The sequence below is a fragment of the Lacerta agilis genome, chromosome 16 (genome assembly GCF_009819535.1).
Source record: "Lacerta agilis isolate rLacAgi1 chromosome 16, rLacAgi1.pri, whole genome shotgun sequence".
Taxonomy (NCBI): Eukaryota; Metazoa; Chordata; class Lepidosauria; order Squamata; family Lacertidae; genus Lacerta; species Lacerta agilis.
The window spans coordinates 2,850,464-2,866,433 of record NC_046327.1 but is presented as its reverse complement, the minus strand read 5'-3'; the positions used below and the strand labels follow the sequence as shown (position 1 = coordinate 2,866,433).

The following is a 15,970-nucleotide window of genomic DNA, read 5'->3' as shown; positions in this document are numbered from 1 at the left end:
ATCTTATCAGACACCAAACATTGCTGGATCTTGTAAGGACCACTTCATATGAATCTTCCATTTTTCTTTCTTTGCTTACTGTAATCTATGACCGTTGGAAATGGGTCATATGAGTATTTTTATCATGTACCAAACCTGCCATTTTTCTTACTACCACCAGTGCTTAATTTAAGCAAAAAAGATCATAAGATCAAAGATTGGGAGGGGCCAGTTAAATTAAAATTTCCCCCCTAGTTGTACCTTAGTTGTAGCTGCCCTTTGAGCTGTTTCATGGGACTTCCCTGTCCATGGAGACATTTGCCAGCAGAGTTACTTCTCTGATGTCTGCCTCCTCTCTCACGAGGCCTTGCTCTCTTGAAACCCCCAGAGAGCAAAGCTTCTAGTATCCTTAAAGACAGCTGAAATCTATACAATAGGCAGCTCGTGAAGAATCTGCATCACCCAGCACACAACACAACCCCTGTTCCCTTCAAAGTGATCACAAACTTTGGTAAAGCTGTTTTCTGTTGCTCAGGGTTGTCTTTTCAATAAGGTAATATGAGCTCTGCAGTGAACGTTGCATCACACAAAATTAGCTGCATAAACAGGTTGCAGTGTGAGGCACAAGGTATCCCAGTGGAGATATGCACACCGTCTCAACGCACCCTGTCAGGCCATGCAACTGTATAGGAAAGGGATATTTACTGACTTTAAAATTTTAATTCAAATGGGAAACTCCAAAGACTATTCTTTGCCAAAGCTAGCAGACTCTAAATCAACTTGTCCTGCATCAAATTAACCTGTCAAACCAGGGAAAGTGGTGGTAGCAAAGGACCAGAGTGAGAGGCCTAATCTTTACATTCTGTCCCCTCAACCAAAGAAGTGTGTGTTTACTTATGGTAGGTGGAGAGGGTGAATACAGTCGTACCTTGGATCCTGAACGCCTTGTGAGTCGAACGTTTTGGCTCCCGAACGCCGCAAACCCGGAAGTGAGTGTTCTGGTTTGTGAACGTTCTTTGGAACCCAAACGTCCGATGGGGCTTCCACAGCTTCCGATTGGCTGAAGGAACATTGGCTGCATCTTATCAAATTTATCACTCCCTGCCACAGGAATTCTCGTTTTTATTCCTTCATTGTAAATGCCCTGGGTAGAGACCAGGCCTAAGACATAAAATATATGAACTCTGGGCCCACCAACATTCAGCCTGGTTTCTGTGTCGTTCCATTCAAACAGCTGTTTAAGAGCCATGTCTCTTTGATTTATGCTACCTGAATTGGTGACTCTTGCCTTTTGTGCCCCATATCATAGATGGCAAGCTTTTAGGCAGGATAATCTGTAACTCTTGTCAATTAAAAAATCATATATGCAGGTAGGGTGATGCTTGGAGGCTGATAGGCCACTGACTGATTGGGGTCCCTTCAGAAGCACTGTGGGGGACCCCTAATATTCACCAACCCCAGCTGTCAATCAACTTGCACCTGAGCTGGTTGGTCATTGGATACATGCCCAATGCCCACACCAAACATATTTGACCCTAATCAATAAAGCTATGGCCTGGTTTTTATTCATGGTCTACTTCCCCTACACTGTGCATATGAAGCAGGCGTGCCAACTCTTGGGGGCCAAAGGCACCTTGGCCCCCTCAATATTTGTTTGAAGGGGCTAGGCCCCCACAATCTCCAGGTGCCCCCGTGTATGTTGTGCATGTGTGATGTGACATGCGCAATGCAGGTTCATTGGCTGGCTCCTCCAGAGCGCTCAGCCTCCTGAGCCGTGCCCAAGGCATGCGGGTCATACACGTGATGCCACACATACTGGAAACCCCACCCCCCCCAACCTTGGGGGCAACCTGTTGCCTCTGATACTGAGTTAAAAGGGCCTACAGTATGACTCAGTATAATGTAGCTTCCTATGAGAGAGAGAGAGAGTAAACATTTGGGCCCCATTGACAGGATTCTGTAGGGTGAGCTCTTTTTGTTCAGGAATTATGAACACACAGAGGAAATCTGTATATTTACTAACCCATTAATAAAAATCTGGCAGGCCTCCACTGAAGATGAAGACTGCAAAGATGCAGTGCGGGATGTATGTCTATAAAGAGAGCCAGATAAGAACATGGACACATTCCCAGAAGCTGATAAATGTGCAAGACATCTGCAACATTTCAAGCTCTCTTATCCTTGATTGCACTGAATGATTAAGATAGAAACACCTCCTTAAAAATCATTTTACAGTGACAAAGGAGCCTTAGAATGTAGTGAACAGCAGGTAAAATATAGAATGATATGAGCCCAAGACAGTGGTAAAGTAATCCATTCATCTAAAAGGGAGTGTTATTAGGAAAAAATAAAGATGCCTCAAAAGCAAATGTGGTCAGGGTAGTGACAGGCAGATTTGAGAAACTTTGAAGAATGGAAAGGATGACAGTTAACCTATACATAACTACATGAAGAGAGGGAAAACATAATGTAGGAAAATGATATTTACAAAGTCACATGTGAACTGCCGTGTATGTTTCCTATTGGATCAGTGTTCTTGTGGCACAAGAAACATTAACACCAGTATATAAACTGCACACATGTTGATGTGTTTTTCTCTGTATTAATTTATTTTTCTCATCTGTGGTGGTTTGAGTTAGTCATTTGCTTATGTCCCCCACATACAATTTTTTCTTGCTCTTAATTCATCTACGAATACTTAACTGGAGAAGAAAGCTTTTAAAAAAAAAATCGCAAATCTTTATTTCTGATATTGCTCCATTTGGATGTGTGGCCTGCAGCGAAGGAAAGGTCTTAACCCCCCCCCCCCATTGTGGGAATACTTCTGCATCTATAGGGATTTCTAGGCAAACCGCTTTGTAAACCTGGCCAATTTTGTTGAGGTTAGCAATCTTCGGGTACCATGGGTTGGTTCCACAGGTGCAAGCAGAAGCCCTCATCTGCAAATGAAAAGACTTCCTCTGACTTAGCACACAACCATTGTGAAAAAGAAGTGAAATTCAGTGGAGTGCTTCTGTTAGCACAAGGCATTGTGAAATATTTTCCTCAGTGTCTGCTGGTACAAAGTGTTGCACAAGGACTTGCAAAACATCTCAAGAAGATGCTTGTGCTAAGTCTGTGTTGAGTGAAGTCTTCTGCTAGTGCTTCTGTTTGTTGAACAGTACTAACTGCTTAGTGTTGTCTGTTGACCAAACCCAACCTTCTCAACAGAATGACTTAATATGCTTGATATGTCCGTCTGTCATTACATGCTGCATCTACCTTGACCTAGGCTCATGCTTGAGCATTTCAAATGCAGCCCCTGGTTTCACTTTTGCCATATTTGCTAGTTACCGTTTCTAGCTCTTACCAGAAACCTGGCCTACTTTGTTGAGATTCATAGCCTTTGGAGCCAGAAAAGGGTGGATCCTCAGATGTCCTTCTGCAACTGAAAGGCTTTTTCCAGACTTAGCACAAGATTTCACACCTGTTGCGTGGCCTGCTGGGGAAATCACTTTGTTCCTTCTCAACAGCATAGTGAGCTCACAGACCTGGTGTAGATTTAGATGCCCACAAACAACCCATTCACATGGTGATAAGCATTTCCTTTCCACTGTGGACTGTTGCTCTAAGGCAGACATGTCCAAAATCTGTTTTGGGGGCCTAATCTGGCCCGTTGGTTGGCTGGCTGGCTTAATCTGGCCCCTGTGGCAGTTTATCTCCTGGGGTAAAATCCTAAAAGTACCTCAACAACTCAACAACTTCAATCCTAAAAAAGGTTAACAACCTTGGTTGGTTGGCCCTCACGGCCCTTCACTTCATCAAATCTGGCCCTCTTTGAAATACTTTGGACACCACTGCTCTAAGGGCACAAAGACTACTGAGTTGCCATGTGACGAAGGCTTTCTTGAGAATTACAGCCATCCTGTGAATAATGTCATTTTTCTAACTTTGACCATAAAGGATAAATAAAGTCAGTGCAAGCTTGTCCTGCGCCCACCCCGAAGTTTCTTTTATGCTTATGTTGCCCAATAGAATCCTGATCTGTGAAGGGATTTCCCCCCCTGCATTTAGTCCCCAAAGTTTCACTGGATGCCTCTGAAAGCATTTGCCTCCGGCCCGAGGATCTGTATTGATAGCTCCCTCTCTCCCTCTCCTGAGAGCAGTCAGCTTGCAGTGCTGCGTCTACTTATAAGTGCCCCAGAGATGACTGTAACCTCATATTGATCAGCTGATTGAAGATAAATGACAGAGCTGCTGGTATTGCAGATTACATCATTAACATGGTCAGTAAACCATGAATTGTTCAATAAGGCGTTTATCTTTTTTCATTTTATTCTGCTCTTTTATCATTTTTATGATAAGGAACAGTTACACACACTAATCAGGAGGATCCGTTTTAGGAGAGAACGGACGTGGGCAAGTGTGCCAGTGTCAGAACTAAGTGAAATCTAATGGCTTCAGAACACTTAGTAAATGTTTTTTAGCTGAAGAAAAATATAGGCTTCACTGATCATTTTTCTTACTCTGCTTCTCTTTCAGTTTCCTTTTGCTTCGTATTTAATGGATGCAGTGCTGGAAAAACTAAATGAGCAGAAAAAACTGGCGGAAGAATACAGTTCTCTTGTGAAACAAATGACCTAGGTGTTGCTGAACAGAATCTTGAAATAGAGAAAGGGGACTCTGCCCCCTCCTGTTTTTGGTTTTGCACTTTGACTCCACTCCTGATTTTGGCTCATACTAATGACCAGTTCACAATCTGTAGCAGCGGGTCCATTTGCTGCATTCACAAAAAAGTGCAGCAACTAGGAAAAGGAAAGATACACACCAATGTGGACATGGCAAACGTACCTGTTCTCATTAAGTGTGAAGCAGCCATTGGCAATGTTGCCACCAATGGGTCTTCTAAGTAAACAGGCTTAAGATTTGGCTGTAGATCCCCCTTCTTATTTGCTAGCCACCTTCTACACAAACACATCTCTAAGCATTAGCTGCAGATCCATTTGTCACTGGTTATGCTCCCGTGTCCAATAGAAATAGTGTAAGCATTTTGCACAAAGATTGCCTTCAAGCAATTAAAAATTAAATTTATTTTGCCAGTAGAAAGTCTGGATAAAGCAAGGTGCACTTGCAGAGGTCGTCTTAAGGGCAGTTCCCAGCAAACATGCCTGGAGTTGATGGGAGTTGTAGTCCAAAAATGGTAGAGGCTGCATTACACAACCGGCATTGCTAAGCACAATCCATTAGGAACTTGAGCAGCTTCTTTTCTTGCACAGCTCCTGATCATTTGAATGGTGTGTGCACAAGAAACCCCCTAGGCAACAGTGCCATACATTCAGAAAAGCAGGAGTGCTAATTTTAATATAATTCACGAGTGCCCTTTGAAAACCCTCGATTATGACTAACCTAATAGACAGATTCTAAATTCTCTTTTTATGTGAAACAACAAAAAGAATACAAGGCATGGTTAATGAAGCATTTTTAGGGACCATTCAGCAAACATGTGCTTCCTATTGTTGTTGTTTTTTATTTTGTTGTTGTTGGGTTGTTTTTTACTGTGAAAGAGTGTATTAGGTGTGCAATGTATTTAATTGTATTTAAGAAACATTTTGTTTGAATAAATGATTTTGAGTTGAACTTTTTATCTAGGAAATCCCTGAAAAATTATGTTTCTCTCCATTTCTCCGTCCCTCTGTCTCTCTCACACACACAGCTGTAGTAACATTTTGTAATAATAGAACAATCAGTAATATGCTTGAAAATAGAGGTGCATAGATAAGCACATATTGACCCTACACCTTTAGGACATGGGTAGCAAATGTGGGACCCTCCATATGGTTTGAGCTACAACTTGTATCTCCCTGACCACTTGCCATTCTGGCTGGGGCATCTCACCACATTGGCGCCCCCTGATTTAGGGGATCATAGCTGTGGACAGGTGCTTAAAAGAGTCTCTCAGTCATGTGGGAGCTGTTTCCCCGTGGAATCAGGAGAGCACATGGCATGAAATAAATGCCATGCTTGAGACCCATGCCATCAATAGCACACCCATGGCTGGGTCAAGAAAAAACGCCTCCCACACAACTACAAGAATTTTTAAAGACCCGTTCGATTATTTCCTAAAGAGGATGACCCCTTTAGAACAAAGGCACATCCTTACAGCACAGACAAAATACTCAGCTACTGGTAAATTGCTTCTGTGTGAACAAGATTCTGAAGACTGCTTGACAACTTGTTCTAGTCTTCTGTATAAAGTATTTTCTTTTAAAATGCCTTTGAAGATATGCTCAAGGAAATGAAAGGGTGGTGTGCCTTATTGGTTGGTTGGTCAAAAGAAGTTCCAGGTTAACACTTGGTATTTTCTTCAAGGAGTTTGGCATGGAAGGATGGGGCCACCCATTCAATTATTTAATTAGAACAACATCAGAACACTTATAAACGGCTGCATATGCGATTGCTATTTCTACGTACAGGTACCTGTAGGTAGCCGTGTTGGTCTGCCGTAGTCGAAACAAAATAAAAAAAAATCCTTCCAGTAACACCTTAGAGACCTGAGCTTTCGTGTGCATGCACACTTCTTCAGATTTTTTTATTTTGCTATTCCTACAGATGAATTTTATTGACTGGTTTAAAAAGAGAGACTGAATTTCGTAACCATAAATGCTGTTCAGCACCGCATACTTTTTTTTGGATCTTATTTGTTGTGCCGTAGAAAATTGAGCAGACATATGCTTTGAGTGTTTAAGCTTATCTGAAGTTAACCCTGTAAGCCACAAAGCCTGGACTGATGTGAAATACCTGCACACTCTTCAGACGGTTTAACGTGTTATCACACCTGCTATTTAATTTAAGTTAGTTCAGTTAAAAGAGTATAAGAATAGCATGATGGGAAATTCTCTGATCCCACCCAATCACAACTTGCCCATAAAGCTAGAACTAGTACAAACATCTATCTACACTTGCTTGTAAATAAATAAATAAACATTTCCTCACCCCAACCCACCACTTTTCATGTTTCCGGTTGTCTCCAATATTTTTGTTGAGCGGCTGAAATAACTTTGGAGCAAGCTGCATTTTACCGGTACTTTGTGCATCGCCTCTCATTATTTCCGCACCTGAATGATGGCCTCACCTAGAATGCAGACCAATCCTCTGATTTACTTTCCTCCCCTTCCTCCTCGTTGCTTATAAATTTTTCCCAATTGATCCTGTTTTCGGATTGATTCTAGACTCCTCAACAAAGTGCAGGAAAATATAGTCTTTGGATTATTATAAATTCTGGGCCAAAAAGTTTGCTTCCCTCCTGACATACTTTGAAAAAGTATGGAGAAAAAAAGGATACCCATGAGAGATGCAGGATGAACAGCTGTAACCCACCTCAACCCCTTCTATAAAGGAGGACTGTAAATCTGCTGTTAGGGGTCTAAGAGCTGAGCTGCATGTGCAGTAAAATCTTGTTACACTGAAGTGGAAGATTGCATATCTGAATCCTGCACATAGATTCCAGCTGGCACACTGGAAACAAATAATTGGCCTGGGCTTTTCCATGAGCTGGTAAGCAGTCTGAAATGGGCACGCCACATAATTTAGCTGAACATGTAGACCAGCTGTTAGAAGGATTACAACCATAGATCTGAAGCACTAGAATGGTGCCATCCCAACTTTTTCTTACCCCATGAACTGCTTGAAAATTGCTGAGCCATTTAATGGTTTTTCTGCCAGTTATAGAAACTGCAATGCACTGTACTTGGCGTTAATTGTTTTTCAGCTATTTAATGAACATACCATGAACCATCTGAATGAAGCTCACAGACAACCAGTGGTCCACAAACCACAGTTTAGGAATCCCTGCTCTAAAAGGGTCCTGGGAGCTTATCTTACGGTCTGTCGCATCAGAGTATGCCTGAATACATACATTAAAACTAGGGCTGGGTGATATATCAATATATCGTCCAAAATGGGTTTGAAGTCCTTATCGTCATATCACTTTCATCATTCCTGACCTGGCAATATATCACAATGTGGAAAAAACCAGGAAAGCCAGCCAATGTCTCCGTAGCTCCATCCTTATTTCAGACATTGTGATGTATCAGTACACGGCGATGTTGAAAACCAGGTATCGCCCAACCCTAATTAAAACATACCTAGAATAGTTTAAAATGAATTTGAATCATCTCAGGGATCATAGGAAAGATCCTTAAATTACAGCAGCAGCACAAGAATTGGAGCAAATGCCTTTGACTACATACTGCAACAGATCTTGCAGCTTGAAGAAATTGTCAGGTGGAGTGGCCTGAAATCCTGGATGAGGAATCTGTGACCCTTCAGATACTGTTGAATTATCAGCCTCAGCTGGCATGTCCAATGGTTAGGGATGATGGAAATGGGAGAATCCAACAATTTGGAGGAGTGCAAGTTTACCATCCTTGGCTTAAATTTTCCACTTTTGTTGGATTTAAGCAAGACCAGTTCATTCATTTCATTTTTACAGGAAAATGCAACTTAAGGGCAAGGTTGCCAGCTTTTAACTTCCTGTCCTCAAACAGAATATCCTTTGCCCAGAGCATTTTTGACAGCTTCTGAACTTCTCTTAAAAATCCAATAGTGAAGATTCTACAACTTTCTTTAGCCTCAGCCTTGTACTGATTAATGAATTAGTTTTGTCAGTGGGTATGGACTAAAAAGGCATAATTAATACTATACAGTATAAACTGTTCTTACACAAATCCTGGCTTATTGATAATGCCAATTATCCAAGTGCTGTGCGTATCCTTAGATATTTTCTCTCTCTCTCTCTGGAGTCTTATGTTTTGCATTAGCTTTGTGCAAATTTCATTTTAGTGAAATGAAAAAAAAAAAGGTTCCAGCCAAAGGAAGAAGTAATGAGAATCCATTTATAAACCAATCTAATTTGTTTATAAACAAAACAAATTAATACCCTTTGTGAATGTTATGTTCCTGCATCACCAATTCATTTAGCAGCACTGAATGTTTCTAAATTGTCAGGTTGCGCTAAATTGTATCTGGCTATTAATTCTGAGACTTTTGAAAATGAGATGAGTAATAAAGCTTAGTTTGTAGTAAATAGTATCAATGTCATTTTCTTTTTTTTAAATTAATAACAATTCTTTTAGCAGTTATTCCTTATTACTCATTGGCAAGTAGCCATTGATCTAACAAGAAAGCATTGTAGCCAATTTTAGTCATTCTCGGAGTAGACCAATTTCAATTAATGGATGTGACTAACTTGGATCCATTCATTTCAGCTGAGTCTACTCTGAGGAAAACTGAACTGGGTACAGCCTGTTGTTCCTTGTAATAGTGTGTTTATTGTAAGAACAGCTACCTCTGGTTCAATCGGTCAACTAAGCTTCTACAAATGTACTTGTGAAGGCAACTGCCCCTTGACCATCTGGCAGTTACTCCTGCCCTGGTCAAGAAGTCCAGCAGCACAGAGATCTCTACCTCCAAGTTCATCAAGAATTGAAAGGTCGTCCATGTCAAGCCAAGTTTTAGGGCAAGTAGAAGCTTTTTCCTGGTTGATATCTCAGCACAATAAAGGAGACCTCCTCTGCCCGTCCCTGAGTCCTGTCACAGAATCTGCAAGTGGAAAAATAGGAATAGGAATAATTTTATTGGCCAAGTACCAACATACTTGGAATTTTGCTTCGGCTACATTGCAATATAAATGTACCTTATACAACACTATTCCACTCACAATACAGTAACACAGCAAAGAAACCCCACCCATAACTGGCATCCCCTTCCGCTACATAACTACGAATTTAACAATTTAATGGCGCAAGGGAAGAAACTGTTCCTGTGCCTAGCCATTTTTGTATATAAAGCCCTGTAGCGACGTCCAGATGGGAGTAAATCAAATAGATGATGACTGGGACAGTCCTGATCCTGATTTACAGAAGCCATCCTGGTTTCTGATTTGATCCTGGAATGTCCTGCTTTTCCTTTGTTGTTCAGTCGTGTCCGACTCTTCGTGACCCCATGGACCAGAGCACGCCAGGCACGCCTATCCTTCACTGCCTCCCGCAGTTTGGCCAAACTCATGCCAGTCACTTCGAGAACACTGTCCAACCATCTCGTCCTCTGTCGTCCCCTTCTCCTTGTGCCCTCCATCTTTCCCAACATCAGGGTCTTTTCTAGGGAGTTTTCTCTTCTCATGAGGTGGCCAAAGTACTGGAGCCTCAACTTCAGGATCTGTCCTTCCAGTAAGCACTCGGGGCTGATTTCTTTAAGGATGGATAAGTTTGATCTTTTTGCAGTCCATGGGACTCTCAAGAATCTCCTCCGGCACCATAATTCAAAAGCATCAATTCTTCGGCGATCAGTCTTCTTTATGGTCCAGCTCTCACTTCCATACATTACTACTGGGGCAATCCGGTCAGGTGGGCAGGGTATAAATAATAAATTTATCACCATCATCATTATTATGGAATAGGATGTCCCTATTTTCATTGGAGAAATGTTGGAGGGTATGCTGTCCCACATGCAACAAACAAGGGGGAGGACTGGAGGTCTCTCATATTGTGTGGAGCCATCAATGAAGAAGCTGAGATGTTTGAGAGTAACAGCTACTGCCTGTTAAAAAACATAGCCAAGTCCCTTTGTTCTTGTTCAATACCATTTGAATTCTTCACAGACAAGTTTTCCATTATAAAAGTTGAAATTGTTAATTTGGGGTTCTCATCAGCTGTACGCCATAATCATCACAATTATAACAAATAAAGGCTTGACATATCTTGCTTTGCATGTCATGGCAGAGTCTATCTCATATATTAGTTTCACCTTTTAAGTTGAATTACTGAAAGAAATGAACCTTTCAACGGTATTCTAATTTTTCGAGTTTCACCTGTATTCTGACCTGCTTATGGCAGGCTGCTGCTAGCTGCTTCTTTGTGACAATTAAATGACCAAATAAAATTTCGAGAGCCTAGCAGATTCTTAAGGGATTTTTTGTGCATTATTTATCAATTTTGCATACCACCATATACACACTGGTCTCAGAGCGGTTAGAACATAAAATCACAATATAAAAAACAAAACAAAATAGATAATAAAAATGGAAACAACCCAAGAAATACACCCTCCCCAGCACATTTTAAGTGGCATTGGATAGTACAGGGTTTTAAATGCACATTTTATGTACACCTCCCCAAACACGACCAAGGAAACTCAAGAATAATTGAAAGAAAATGTCCTCTTACTTTATATGGACAATGGAGGCTTCCTGGCGGAATATATTCTTCCATTAAGTGCTCTTGTTGCTCCACCTAGTGGAAGGAAAGTTCCCACCTGCCTTAAATTAACTTTACACAAAACGACTTTTAGTTCTTCCTGTGAGCTTTTGCAGTAAAACAGTTTTAATGTGGGGGGGGGAAAGTTTTTTTGAGTCGTCATCCCCCGTCCCCCCACAATGCTTAGTTGTATAACGCAAACACATCGTTTTTTCCCTTCCTTTTAAAACAAACCAATGTGCAATAGGCAGGGGGAATGGAAGCAAAAATAAACGGAAAATTAAAATATTTCCCCTCCCCAATATGTACAAAATGAAGAATTGCCCAGTAACAGTGAATAATTCTGGCTTGAACAGTACACAGAGGTTTAGATTGCAACCTACCCTGATTGGTCACTTATTTGTTCAGTGTGATCCTGTCTCCATTTATTGGATTGACTGGCATTCCCTGCTTAACTTTACTTGTGCCTTACAACTAGGTTATCTGCCATGACATAGCTGTTTATCTTTTCAGTTTACCTTTTCAGACCTAATCCTTACTTTTTTTTAAGAGTTATTTTCTGTAGCTACATTTGCCAGCATGACAAGTTATTGCTTCTTTTTAGGTCATCCATGTTGCTTTTGTAATTTTGTTAAAGAATAAAAGGATACTTCCTTGGATGCCTAGGCCCTAGAGCCAGGTTTGGGGGCAAGTACTCTTTGTTGAGAAAGCCACAGCAGAGATTTAAAGTCACAAAACATGCAGCAAAGTTATGCATGGAGATATAGGCTGTTAGACCTTTAAATATCCCATAATAAGTCACTTCCAAAGCTCTCCAGTTTCCTGAGAGCCAGTGTGTAGTGGTGAAGAACGGTAGACTTGTAATCTGGTGAACCGGGTTTGCGTCCCCGCTCCTCCACATGCAGCTACTGGGTGACCTTGGGCTAGTCACACTTCTCTGAAGTCTCTCAGCCCCGCTCACCTCACAGAGTGTTTGTTGTCGGGGAGGAAGGGAAAGGAGATTTGAGATTCCTTCGGGTAGTGATAAGCGGGGTATCAAATCCAAACTCCTCCTCCTCCTCCTCCTCCTCTTTTTAGCATAGAAAGAGACCACACATTTGGTAAGTTAATAACAGTTTACTTACAAACTCTTCAGAGGTCAAGTTCATGTGCTTTCCCATACAGCAGCAAGAAAAGACAGGCAATATAGCTTAGTTTCAAAAAGTGGTACAATGTTTCTAAATTTGTATGCAGACACAAAGATGGCTTGCTAAATCCATGTGGTCTAAGCTTGGTGTAGACTTTCTTATTGGTAGCGTTCATATAGTGGAAAGAGAGAGAACAAAGAGTTTGGTCAACCTTCCTCCCAAGGTAAGGGTGTGTGACCTCACTAAGCTGGGCAGGGCACTTTACTCTATGGTTTTAACCCCTTCATGCATTACTTAGATTTAAGCATGTTGGTTATATGAGGCTGGATATATCCCACAACCCTCAGGTGTTCAGCTTCAAAAGCCCAGAGGGGCCCCATATACAGTCAGAGACCTTTGCACATTCAGCATGAAGGTCCAAAGGGAGATTCCAAGTGAGTTCATCTGAATGTGTGCCAAAAGCCTTCCTGCAACCCAGAACCCTGCTCAGTTGGGTTTCATAATTACAGAAAGATTCTATGTGCATTCAACTGAACTTTCTTAGACTCTACATTTCAGAACATGCTGAAGCCACAAAGGTCAGCATTAGAGGTAGGGAATCACAAGAGGGATAAATGCAGGGCTGGCACATGTTCCTCGGACCTCCCAGTATTGCGTCGAGTGTTCTTTTGAACTCCTGAATAGAGTGTTCATGTTTTAAGAATCCTAACACTGAGTGAGACATTATATTGGTATCCCACCTGATCATACTTGTGTTAACAGCAAAAATAAACTGGAGAAATCAAGGACAGAGGTGAAAAAATTTAAGCTGTAATCCTTTGCCAAATTACCTGGGAGTAACTCTCATTGAACACAGTGGGACTTCTGAGAAGGCTTGCATAAAATGGCATTGGAGATGTCCTTCAGTTGCACTGTTGTTGTTGTTCAGTCGTTCAGTCGTGTCCGACTCTTCGTGACCCCATGGACCAGAGCACGCCAGGCACGCCTATCCTTCACTGCCTCTCGCAGTTTGGCCAAACTCATGTTAGTAGCTTCGAGAACACTGTCCAACCATCTCATCCTCTGTCGTCCCCTTCTCCTTGTGCCCTTCATCTTTCCCAACATCAGGGTCTTTTCTAGGGAGTCTTCTCTTCTCATGAGGTGGCCAAAGTACTGGAGCCTCAACTTCAGGATCTGTCCTTCTAGTGAGCACTCAGGGCTGATTTCTTTGAGAATGGATAGGTTTGATCTTCTTGCTGTCCATGGGACTCTCAAGAGTCTCCTCCAGCACCATAATTCAAAAGCATCAATTCTACGGCAATCAGCCTTCTTTATGGTCCAGCTCTCGCTTCCGTACATTACTACTGGGAAAACCATAGCTTTAACTATACAGACCTTTGTCGGCAAGGTGATGTCTTTGCTTTTTAAGATGCTGTCTAGGTTTGTCATTGCTTTTCTCCCAAGAAGCAGGCGTCTTCTAATTTCGTGACTGCTGTCACCATCTGCAGTGATCATGGAACCCAAGAAAGTGAAATCTCTCACTGCCTCCATTTCTTCCCCTTCTATTTGCCAGGAGGTGATGGGACCAGTGGCCATGAGCTTAGTTTTTTTGATGTTGAGCTTCAGACCATATTTTGCGCTCTCTTCTTTCACCCTCATTAAAAGGTTCTTTAATTCTTCCTCACTTTCTGCCATCAAGGTAGTATCATCAGCATATCTGAGGTTGTTGATATTTTTTCCGGCAATCTTAATTCCGGCTTGGGATTCATCCAGTCCAGCCTTTCGCATGATGAATTCTGCATATAAGTTAAATAAGCAGGGAGACAATATACAGCCTTGTCGTACTCCTTTCCCGATTTTGAACCAATCAGTTGTTCCATATCCAGTTCTAACTGTAGCTTCTTGTCCCACATAGAGATTTCTCAGGAGACAAATGAGGTGATCCGGCACTCCCATTTCTTAGTTGCACTAAGCTTGTTTAAAGCAGGCAAAGAGTTGCAAGTTGGCCCAGTCCAAAGAGGAAGGTGTGTTCCAACTTGTGCACACATCTCTGTGCACTTGTCATCTTTCTTCAGTTGAGAGATTACGTTTACACATGCAAAGTGATTTCTCCATTCAATTGAAGGAGAAGACGCTTGCAGGCCCACGAGAAATCATCTGACTAGTGTAGTGTTGCCCAAACTTGGGTCTCCAGCTGTTTCGGGACTACAACTCCCATTATCCCTAGCTAGCAAGACCAGTGGTCAGGAATGGTGGGAACTGTAGTCCCAAAACAGCTGGAGACTCAAGTTTGAGAAACACTGGACTAGAGTAAGAGCAGCAACTGTATACAGTCATACCTTGGTTCTCAAATGCCTTGTGACTTGAACGTTTTGGCTTCCGAAAGCTGCAAACCCGGAAGTGAGTGTTTCAGTTTGCAAACGTTTTTTGGGAAGCCAAATGTCTAACACGGTTTCCAATTGAGTTCAGGGAACTCCTGCAGCCAATTGAAAGCCACGCCTTGGTTTTTGACTGCTTTCGGAAGTTGAACGGATTCTGTTTGAGAACCAAGGCACAACTGTACATTCAAATGGATCTTAAACTGCTTGAGACGATCTTTTACTTTCAGTACCATTTGGTATCAACTGGTGTGTGTGTGTGTCTAGATGAAACCTCATTACCTAGTTTAAACCAGAAACAAATAAATTCAGTGACTATTTAAAATGACGTTACCAAAATATAACTGCAAGATCCTCAAATCCTCAAATGGTTTTGGACAGAATGCCTTTCATGGCAAGATATATGTGCACCAGAATTTTCTAGGGATCCCTTTCTGTGTTAGGTCCAAATTTTAAAAATTCCACGTTCATTGGTTAATTTGTTACAGCGTGTGGGTTTTTTTTTAAGTGATAAATGCAAACACATCCTCAATATTCCCACTAGATGGCAAACTTTACCTGAAAATGTATTATGTTGGCAGGGAAAATGAATCCATCACATGTCTATTATCTCACTCTGCATAGGTTTATGTTTTGATCCACAGTTCTAATGGAACTCTATTGGTTGTGTAGAAGATGCGATTTTGCACACAGTGCTTGACTTGCTAGTGGGAAGGGAGCTTCACCAGCTGAACTTCCCTCTTCAAATGAAGCAGTACAGGTAACGGAGACCGCTTCTCCTTCCCATCTGGTAAGACGAGGCAGTTAGAGCCTGCCATTACTGAAGGACCACAGCAACTTTCTGTCAGAAATTTGTTAGGCTTCAGAAGGGGTGACCATGCCTGCAATTTGCATCCAGTTCTAGAAGAAAATAAAATAAAAAGTTTAAAGGTTTCCTGCATAGAAACTCCTGGATGAATTTGCCTGAAATATGGAAAACTTGTTTTATTCTAGAGGGACTCATTTCTCTGCAAGTTCCACCCATCTATGTGGGGGGAAAGGTGTGGGATGTAATCCACTGGGAGCAGTCAAGTACGACATTCCTTATAATGTGTCAGGGTTGAGCCGGATGAGGAGGAGTGGTGGCAAGCCCCCCCCCCCGGTGAGGCTGCACCCACGGAAGAACCTGGGGAAATGGAGGAGTTCGTACCTGGAGAGGACTGGTGACGGCACTCCTCGGAAGAGGAAGAGTCAGATGGAGAGGGGGAAAGACCAGAACAGGAGGAGGAGGAAGTCG

At 41.9% G+C, this 15,970-nt stretch overlaps 1 protein-coding gene across 3 annotated transcripts in view; it reads left to right on the top strand.

Annotated features, from left to right (window-relative positions):
* Positions 1 to 5,473, top strand: part of CNTLN (centlein) — a 160,097-nt gene extending 154,624 nt beyond the window's left edge. For 2 of the 3 annotated variants that reach the window (XM_033173714.1, XM_033173715.1), the window contains one exon: positions 4,501 to 5,473. In XM_033173714.1, coding sequence (XP_033029605.1) covers positions 4,501 to 4,602 — 102 coding nt within the window. In that variant the 3' untranslated portion in view covers positions 4,603 to 5,473. Of the gene's footprint in view, positions 1 to 2,023; positions 2,369 to 4,500 lie in introns of those variants that run through there. The other variant, XM_033173713.1, reaches the window with a different exon arrangement.
* Positions 5,474 to 15,970: the final 10,497 nt, after the last annotated feature.